Source organism: Poecilia formosa, unplaced genomic scaffold, assembly GCF_000485575.1.
Source record: "Poecilia formosa unplaced genomic scaffold, Poecilia_formosa-5.1.2 Scaffold563, whole genome shotgun sequence".
Lineage (NCBI taxonomy): Eukaryota > Metazoa > Chordata > Actinopteri > Cyprinodontiformes > Poeciliidae > Poecilia > Poecilia formosa.
The window spans coordinates 181231-191270 of NW_006800502.1; the positions used below are offsets into that span (position 1 = coordinate 181231).

At 40.2% G+C, this 10040-nt stretch overlaps 2 protein-coding genes across 4 annotated transcripts in view; one reads left to right on the forward strand and one right to left on the reverse strand.

Annotated features, from left to right (window-relative positions):
* The window catches only part of tex12 (testis expressed 12), an 8873-nt gene extending 7252 nt beyond the window's left edge, over positions 1-1621 (reverse strand). Inside the window, exons 1-2 of one of the 2 annotated variants that reach the window (XM_016665302.1) lie at positions 1480-1621; positions 789-894 (exon numbers count right to left, since the gene is read on the reverse strand). In XM_016665302.1, the coding sequence (XP_016520788.1) occupies positions 789-890 (102 nt within the window). In that variant the 5' untranslated portion in view covers positions 891-894; positions 1480-1621. Of the gene's footprint in view, positions 1-788; positions 895-1467 lie in introns of both variants that reach the window. The other variant, XM_007540833.2, reaches the window with a different exon arrangement.
* Positions 1622-3881: 2260 nt separating this feature from the next.
* The window catches only part of LOC103129659 (sortilin-related receptor-like), a 117060-nt gene continuing 110901 nt past the window's right edge, over positions 3882-10040 (forward strand). The window contains exon 1 of one of the 2 annotated variants that reach the window (XM_016665304.1): positions 3882-4469. In XM_016665304.1, coding sequence (XP_016520790.1) covers positions 4161-4469 — 309 coding nt within the window. In that variant the 5' untranslated portion in view covers positions 3882-4160. The remainder of the gene's footprint in view (positions 4470-10040) is intronic. The other variant, XM_007540832.2, reaches the window with a different exon arrangement.

Consider the following 10040-nt stretch of genomic DNA (forward strand, 5'->3'; position numbering starts at 1 on the left):
TGATCATTTGTAGCAAAGGATGCATCAGCGGATAAATAAATATTTCTAACATCAACATGTGAAAGCTCAGCCCTTTCTGCTCAACTTCGGATCAAACACAGTGTAGAGCTAAGGTGTTGACTAATTTTTGGATTAACCAATTAATAATCTGGATAGCAAAATATGGTTAATAGAACATTTATTTTGAGGAATTTTGATGGGGTGAAGCTAAAACTATGCCAGTGGAGGAGTTCTGGATAGAACAGATTTATAAACAAAGAAGGTTTTTTTATATTAAAGGTAAAATGTATATAATTTTTGAACAGTTTGCTTAATTACAACTGTGGGTGTGTTGTTCGTTCAGCAAATGGCCTGTTTTTGAGTCTCTAGTTAACAAATAATTGATTACTAAATTAGTTCACAATAATTTAAATAATATTTAAATGTGACTGTATCAGTTCTATTTGTTAAAAACATTTCTTATTGTATAAAAGTTTTGAACATTAACACTGAAAGTGAGACAAATCTGTGGAAGGCAGTGTATTGTAACACTGTCACACAAACTAGCCTGTCTTAGGAAAATCTTAAATAATATTAATACAAAAATTGTTTTATAAAAGAAAAATAAACACATTTTTATGGACATAATGCTGTAAATATTTCATTTTGGGAAATAGGTATGTCTTCTCAAGATCAGTAACATGGAAAGTGGCTTCTTATTTGATATATTGAGTACATGGTTGTAAGAAGATTCCTGCAGCTAAGTAAACAGTTGGATGTGTGCATGAAGTGATATCTGTTGTTCTAACCTCTTGGGAAGTTGTTTGGTTTGTCCCTTTGTTGCTGCTCAGTGTCTGTTTGGCTATTGCTGGTGGCATCAGTTTTCCTGCCATTGTTGCCATGTCTTTCATTACACTGTAGACAAGACATTTAGCAAGTCAATAGGTATTCCTAACACTTCTATTACAAGTGCTAGGTCACATTTGCATGAGTTCAATGTAACTAAACACAAACGTTGTAAGGTTCAGTATAAAAAGTGCTACATAAATGTATCTAGCGCAGTTTCACTGAGCAATCGTGCAATATTAGTGGTTTTGCTGATAGCTTGTACATTATCAATGTTTAAGAATAAATGTCAAATAATCTTTACATCCACTTTTACAGCATAAATCCGTGACAGTTCTTATACCTCCATAAATACTTCTGTACACGTTAATATATTATCTTATCTGAATGAGGACAATCAGAAGTTGTTTATTACACTTCTCAAAAGCTATAAAGTTGATTTGTATTAAACGACTTCATACTCACACTTGCTTGTAATTTATCGGAAACTCTAATTTTTATTTCTCGACCTTTATTGCTAAGTACAAGCTAACAATATCCTGAGGAGGAAAAATAAATATTAGCAAATCAAGCTAATCGCTAGCCTGTTGCTAATAAACTGCATAAAAATGTAACAACAATTGTTTACAGGTGACTACTCACAAGCTCACTCACAAGTGCAAAGGGTCTGTTGAAGAATTAAATATATTAATATATTATTGCGTTTTCATCCGCAGCCGAACTGGATGTTATTTTCCAATTAATTTTAGAGGGGCGCAAAACAACAGCGCGTGTCAATCGAGATGGATTCACGAAATCATTGGGGCAAAAAACTGCACAACTGGGTTGAAATTTAACCCATTAATGCCTGAATTCATATGCAATTGAGTTGCATATGAAATGGAAAGTTTCATAGTGCACTGTGTGCGGGCATTGCTCGTCCACAGAGTCGATCGTTCTCCTTTTTTACCTCAGAGTGACCAACTTTCTATTATTCCTATCTCGATTTGATACAGTAGGGGTTCCCGCATTCTCGTATCTGTGCCCTTTGTTTATCGCATTTTTTCAGTCGTTACAGCTGCTTAATCCATTAACATGTTATAGGGGAGAGCTGCTGCTACTGTGCCGAGCGGCACGCCGGTGTGTGTTAAAATCATGGCAGCAAACTAGCCAAAGGAAAAAAAAAAACTTTGCAGTTTTATCCCTCAAACTAGCCGAGTGAGTTGAGTAATGCCTCTGGTTATTAGTAATGTTAACTAAATTGTAACAGGTGGAACCACCAGGTGTCGCTCCCTCCACAGCCTGACCTTCCATAAAAGGGAAGCTGGAAGGCTGGTGGCCAAGTGTCAATTTCTTGTGTGTGACGAGGTGTGTGTTGGCCCCACGCGTTCCACTGTTATCTGTCTGTAGTAAGATCTGGAGGAAAACTGTTTTAAATTGATCCTCTTAAATAAGTCAGTCCTGACGTGGTGTTTTTATACAGAGCCACACTATTAATGACGTTCCGGTGGTAGCGTTACCTGGGCGTAACGCTACCACCTGCGGCTTTATATACCTGCGGCGTATAAAGCCTACAGGCTTTATACATTTATCTCTTTTAATCAGATTGAATTGTATATTTTTTTATATTGTTTTTATTTGGTAGGGCTGCACCAGATCTGCTACATCAAGTTTGACTTTAGAGTTGATATGTGATAAACCAGAGAGTGCGATGCAGGTATGCAGTGTTTTTAATGTGTTTTAGATTGATTTGAGTAAAGTGATTTAATAAGCATTTAGTAATTTTTTGTATTTTTGTTTTTACAGTTACAGTTGCTTCCTGCTGTCCTTTTAGAGTTTGATTTTCTTTTTTGTTAGTAAGCCCAGTTTTGGATTGTTTGTCCTTGTGAGGGCGGGCTAACAACTTTCCATTTCTTTTATTTAGTTTTAGTTTGCCCTGTCTTGTCCTTGGGTCACTTCCCGGAATACACACCGTCACTGTTAATCTTAACCCTTGTGTTTACAAATGGGGTCCAACTGACCCCACACCCATATCACTTGTATCATTTACCTTAGTCCTCGTACGTTTGCCTCAGTCCTTGCACGCACAAGGGTTAAATATCTGAGACCGGAGTTGCAGTGAATCAAGTGCATCTTAAATTACCAGTGAACATTGTAATGGTTTATGCGGGTTTGTCCGCCTGAAGTGGTGTTTAAATTCAGGTTGAACAGTATCGGATTGACAACGAATGGATAAAGTTAACGAAAAACCCTCTTATTTGTGTAACAATAAATATTGTTATTTAACTTTATTCTGGCTGTTTATTTCCCTTCGACTTGACAGAGTCATAATATTATGATCACTAACTATAATGCCAATATATCACGTTAAGCTTGTTGACAAGAATAGGCTACTGTTTTCTAAGTTCAAAAGTAGTCATGTTTACTTGAGTAACTTTTTGAGAAAGAAAGGGTACTTCTACGGAAGAGGATTAGGGGCACTGAAAAAAAATTCTGACTTTAATCTCAGATTGTCTTTTAAGCATGTCATTTAAAATAGTTTATTAAAGACATTTCAGAATTGTAAATGGTCTCTCACACCTGGAATGCTATCTGGGTATCTACTTTGGCAGTGTTCTGTCTCATAGCATAGGTGCAGGTAAACAACAAGTAAAATTATGTGTTATGATCAAGGTTTCCCCCAGAAAAATTGCTAAGCCTAAAACATGTTGACAGGAAATGTAAAAGTATTACTGGGTAAATTATATGTTACGGGAAGACATCGCCAGTGAAATGCTATATTAAAAATGAGTACAAATGATAATTTCACATTAATAGATAATTACTTTTGGAACACTATGGATTGCTGTATGTTTTTTTCCACACAGAAATAAATATATAATTTGTTCTCCTAAGATATCTTATGAAAGATTCAATGGGTACGAGTACTTTTTTATCACTATAAAGTTTTGTTTCTACCTCACTTATACAAGGAATTTCCCGGCAGCTTAAAAAAGGTGGACTTAACTCTTGGCATTGGTGGGGGTGTGTGTTAACTACTGTGTATTTTTTTCCCATGAAGAGACTTCAGATGTACCTTTTTAAGTGGGACAGTCTGAGCACTCCAATACTACCGTTGCGGTGGTGTTGTGGACACCGTGATTTCCTGTGAATTATTTGTTTATTTCACATTCGTTCGGTTATTAGTTTCGTTTCATGGAATTGAATCGCAAGCGCCCAATAACAGCCTTTGTGAACGTGAGTTGTAGATGTTTCTCACTTTCCTACGGCTCTTGAACGTAGCATCATTGGCATCACTTGCCAGTAGAAGGAGCTCTTTCGATTTCACCTAATCCAGGAGCCAAACATACACAAACATGGCGATAACCCAGGCGGACAAGATGCTGTCCTCTCTCTTGTGTTCCATATGCTTCTCGGTCCTGGCGCTTTCCAGGGGAACTCCGTCGGCCCTCCATCTTCACCAGGAGCGACGCTACAGCCTCCCGCAGAACAGAGGCTTTTTCACCGTTGGAGCGAATCTGGATGTATTCGCGCGAGATGGAAGAGACGCCGCAGCTCCAGCGCTGCCTCTGGCCGCTCAAGTTGCGTCCGATTCAAGCGCCCAGGGGGAGCATCGGAGCCCACGGAGCGCTGGCAAATCAGCCATGCCGAAGGTTTACGGCCAGGTAAAGCAGGGCACGATGCATTCCGGTGAGGCTGGGGTAATTTGAGCTCCATGCATCATCTCACACTGACCTCAGCTAACAGATGTGCACATTTCTCACCATTCTTCACCATAACCTCACATTACTCCAACTTGAATGTGGTAAAGAAATGTGTGTTTGTGCTGTTTAACCTTGCTCAGGGTAGTGCTGAGGAGGTTCATCTGGTGTTTGCAATGTTGCACAGTTCAGTGAACATGCACAAACCAACAGCCTGTAAATGGCAGCCTGTTTAGAATAAGATAAACCAATAAATTCAGATCTTACTAGAACCCACTTACAATTCTGCAAACATCAGTGTCTGCAGGTTCATGTAATTAGCTGGGAGAGGGAAGCATAGTGTTTTCTCAATAAGCAGACTATTGTGGTGTTTGCAGGTGAGGACTGTTGGGTAACTAACAGTTTGCTTGCTTTCCTGGGTGCTGAAGAAAATGCAGCATTGCAGGATTTTACCGTCATTCAGCACTGAAAATACTGGAAGGAAAATTACTTTGCAGAATGCTGTACATGTATGCATTAAACAAGAGCTTGGTATAATTGATACTTCAGCAATAGTTAGATCAGAACAAGGAAGTGCCTTGGTCAGAGTAAAGCAGGCCTCTGTTTGCTGAGGGGGTCCTCTGTGGGTTTGCAACACTGGAACACAATTAGGATTGGCGCAAGTCGTCAGTGGTGCTAGCTTTGCTTTGTAATTCAATAAAGGCCATCCATTAGTCTGACATCCTGTGTGTGACTGGTGCACACTCCTCATCTTCCAGGACCACAGCTGTTGAGCAGGAAAACACTTTGAATAAATTAGTGCAGTACCACAGCAGCATGCAAGTTCAGGAAGACTTGAAGAAGGAGGGCTGTGTTTTAGGGAACTCAGCTGAACTGATCCAGGCTGCTGCTGCCATTTGGATGGTTCCTGCAAGTTCTGGAGTACAAGAGAATTCAGGCAAAATATGCATTAGAAGATGGAAAAAGTTCCCCATCTCATTCTCTAAAACGACCATCCACCTAGTTGTGAAACTCAGCCCCGGCTCAAGACGAGTTTAACAGGAGGGCATTGACTTATTTTGGGGTGGGGAAAATTAATCTAAGCAGCTGAACATAGACAACATCAGTAGCCTACAGGCTACTTGTCAAAAAGCTTAAAGTGATATATTGGCATTAGCTAGTCATGTTTTAGCTAACATTAACTAGTCATATTTTAGCTAACATTACCTGCATCCAACAGCATTACTCAACTCAATCTGTTAGTTTGTGGGGGGCGGGGGAGAATTGTGCAAAGTTCTTGGGGTTTTGCTGGTTTCCTGCTGTAGTGACTATTTGTCCCAAAACTTAAATTCAAAAATAAAAAAAAACTCAAAGGTGACCAAAACAAAAGTGAATCCAGCTCAAATAGTCACCTGATGCACCGTGGATTCTGGTTTACGCAGCACAAAGGATCAAAAAAGTCGAAATGCAGTTCTTTGGTTTTATTTTCACAGTCCAGGCAAAAAGGTTACAGGCTTTTGCTTCTGCTCCTATTCCTGTATCTGTTCTCTGACTGACGATTTGAGGCTGATGTGACTGATTTTATAGGCTGGTAAAAAACCTTGTGACCACCCACATGCATAATAAGCTGCCTAAGAGACCCACCTATTTATACTGTGAAATGCCCACATCCCAACCTGAAATTAATTAAGTATTAATTAAGTTATAATCAAATAACTTATTCTAAACAACAAAAACAAAAGTTCTAATGATAAATCAACTAGAAAACAAACAAGAATTAAACAATTTAAATTCTAAGGTTTAACTAAAAAATGGGAAAATAGCTCCTACACTCCAGCCCCTAATTGTGCATTAAATCACAATTACATCTATCATTAAAGGAGCTATTCTAACAACAACCTCAATAATATTCTATATTAATGCAAATACATTAAATAATTCTTCTGGTTCTTCATTTTTTCAATGATGAACCTGCAAGAGAAGAAAGGAATAGAAATGATTTTAGTCTGCAGATGCCTCCAGAAGCAGACAGAGCTTTGTTACTGGCCTCTCCAACACACTGGTTTTGGTCTGAAGTTGTACTGAACGAACCAGGCCTCGTGCATCAGCTCTGACTGCCAGGACTCTCCCCATCTGACAACATCCTCTGACTGCTGTAGCATCTGCAATGAAGATAATGTCTCCAGGAGAGATGTTTCTTCATCTCATATACTTTGTCTTTCCTGCATTAAGGGCAGATACTCAGATCCATCTTGTGACAGAACAGGTTTGTTCTTCATCACGATGTGATTTGGATCAGAGATGAAAGTGATGGGTCTTTCATTCAGAATGGCTTCAGTTTCACAGAAAACAGTTTGCAGTGTTTCATCATTTGACCTGATTGAAGAAACTGGACCACTCCTGCAGATGAATCTTCTGATTACATTACTACAACAAGGGGCATCCAGAGCATGAACCACTTTCAAATGAACAGCGCCATCAACTCCAACATCTGTGAATGGAGGTTTGTCTGGTGGTACCTTTTCCTCTGCCATTTTTTGTTCCAGAAGTTTTCCTTCATTTCAGAAGTAGGTAACACAGTCAGACAGGATCCTTTTGGCAGCAGAGTTTACACTGATTATCCAGTATCTCTGACACAGTCTGGACAACGTGTGGTTTCTTCCTGTTGGACCAAGCAGATGGTAAATGTAACACAGAATTAATATTGCTACATGCATGGCTTTATACAGGACAACTGGACGTCCAGCCCCAGGTGGCACAGCAGCTCCTCCAAGATGTCCACCCACTCTGAGGACTCCATTATCAACCACTGGACCAAGTCCATACACCTGGTTGTCTTCTGAGATGACCCCATCAGCTCTGAGTGAGCTGACCTCTGGTCCAAACCTGTGATGTTGTTCAAATTGAATGAAATGCTCTGCTACAGCCAGATCTTCACATGTCAAACACTGGATTTGCAGCATAGTTTTAAACTGCTGCATCTTTTGCAACACCTTGTGCTCTTTAATACTTGCATCTTCTGCAGACTGATGCATCATGGCAGAAAACTCTTTTCTGCTCTGAGACAGCTGAATATGAAGCTTTTTGAGCTTTAAAACCCAAGCTACAGATGTTTTCAGCTTAATCAGCTTGTACTCCTTCAACAGCTTATTCTGGTTTTCCATTATCAGACTGTTGTCCTTTAACACCATGTTTCCTTCACCAGCCACCTTCTCCATCTGAAATTTTGGACAGGCATCCTCTTCTTCCTTCAAATACTCCTGCAGTCTGTTCTGGTCATTTTCTGCTTGACCCAACTTTGTAGCGATCTGCAGGTTCTGGCGACTCTCCTCAGCCAGCAACTCCTGTCCATCTTTGAGCTGGGAAGAAAAGCTGGTAGCATCTTTTCCCAGGTTGATGTTCTTGTCCTCTGCTTCATCACAGATGTTCTTTAGGACTGTGATCCGGTTCTTTGAAAACTTTCCTTTCAGGCTTGGAAGACGCTCTGCAACAACAGGCAAATCAATGCAATAATGTCCATTTTTTAATTGTGCTGAATTGTTCATGACATTCATAAACTTGACATCTCTGGACATTACAATCTGCTGTTGGGATGTTTTTTTCATTGAAGTAATGATTGTATTGTTCAGTCAACATTGTTTCCAGATGTTTAATAGAAATCCTGTTTGCAGTGAAAGAATGGCAGCCTGTTCTGTAGTGGACCATTAATGACCCATCCAACTCTGGGCCAAACTGCATATGGGCCTTCAGCCTGACTGCTGATCAGCTCCCATGGCTCCATTTTACTTTAGGTGCGTTTGTGCCAATGAGCAGATCTACATCAGCATCTATGTTGTGGAGCTTGATGCTTTGCAGGTATGGCCACTTGTCGATGTCCTCCTGTTGTGGAACATTTTGCTTTGAAACAGGCATTAGTTTCTGTGTCATGACATCTGGAAGGTCAATAAAATCATTTTTATCAAGTGCTGCTCCTTGGAGTCCAGAGATGATGTTTGTACTTACAATGTCTTTATGTCCCATTGTTTGCAGCTGGATACTTGTTCTTTTACCTTTCAGTTCCAGCTTCCGGGCCAAACTTTCAGTGCAGAATGTTCCTGTACTGCCCGGGTCCAAAAAGGCATACGTCTGCACAGTTGTGTTGGTTTTTGGACTCCTGACTTGAACTGCAACGATAGAAAGGTTTGAGTTATCTTCATCACAGACCCTGACATGACCACAGGTCTGAGTCATTGTGGAGGTGGTACTCGGAGGATTCTGTGGGTGTCTGGAGAAAACTCCTGTACTCTCGTCGATGTGCAGGACACTGGGATGCTGCTGGTGACAAACAGAACAGACCAAACGACCTCTGCATTCTCTGCTTGTGTGTCCCACCTTTAAGCAGACCAAACTGGTCCTCCCTCCCCCCCTCCCCCCCTCTGGCTCCGCCACTGGTTTCACATAGCAAGATTTTAAAATTAGTGCATTTATCCATTATTTTGTGGTCATTGTTTTCAATGTAAACATGAAAACAGTAAAACTTTAATCATATAATTATATGATATCATATAATCATAATTATATTTAACATTAAATACACCCTTCTCAACAGGCGAGGGCGCACTTTCTCTGTCTATAATCACATATTTCAATGACTTGAAACCATTCCTCCCTCCCTGGCACCTCCAGGCCCGGGCGCCCTTCTGGACTGGTTTGGGGGGCAGCAGCTCCCCCAGGCCCCCCCATAGCTCCGCGCCTGGTTCTCTGACTCTTAACATTTAACACTAACACTTAAACATCCCTTCAAAATAAAATACAGATATCTCACAAAGACTAATGTAAAGAATATTTTATTTTCATTAAAATTTTAACTCACGGTAACAACAAATCAATGGAAGCCCTGAGTTTGTTTCTCTGCAATGAGTCAGTCTCATCTGGCAGTAATGGGGGACGATGACACCCTAAGTATGTTGCTTATGCACAGGGTGCTTGGTGGCGAAGCAGTTTTGAAGGCTTCATTGCCTCATTAACGAGTTGGTTACCGCATATTATGCAGAGCGGGCTTGTAATGTGGGAATCACTTACCGGGATAAATATTTCAAGTAGGACTCCTGGTATTGTCTATTTAAAGATTTTTTTTTTTCTTGGAAGTGGGCACTTCTCCTCCCTCTTCACTGGGCCTTTTCCCAGATAGGCCAGATAGATGTCTTTGGAAATAAACTTTCCAAAGACATCTGTTTTTTACTGATTTTGCCGGCTTGTGGGTTCAACTTTGACACACAAGACGTAACCGAGAAAATCTGGCTAAATGTTTTTCAAAATAAAATATTCCTCAGATTGAGATAATACATTTAAAAATAAATTATTTAATTATTTCTTGTGTGGCCGGTACCAATTGATTCACTGACCAGTACTGGTCAGCAACCCGGAGGGCTGGGGACGACTGACCTAAAAAAAATATGCAGGATTAGAGGACTGATGTCCTGACAAGATCTAGAGAAACTAATAATTGCGTTTGTCTTTAGTTGCATTGATTATTGCAACAGTATCAATCAACCGGCTGCAGCTGATCCAGAACGC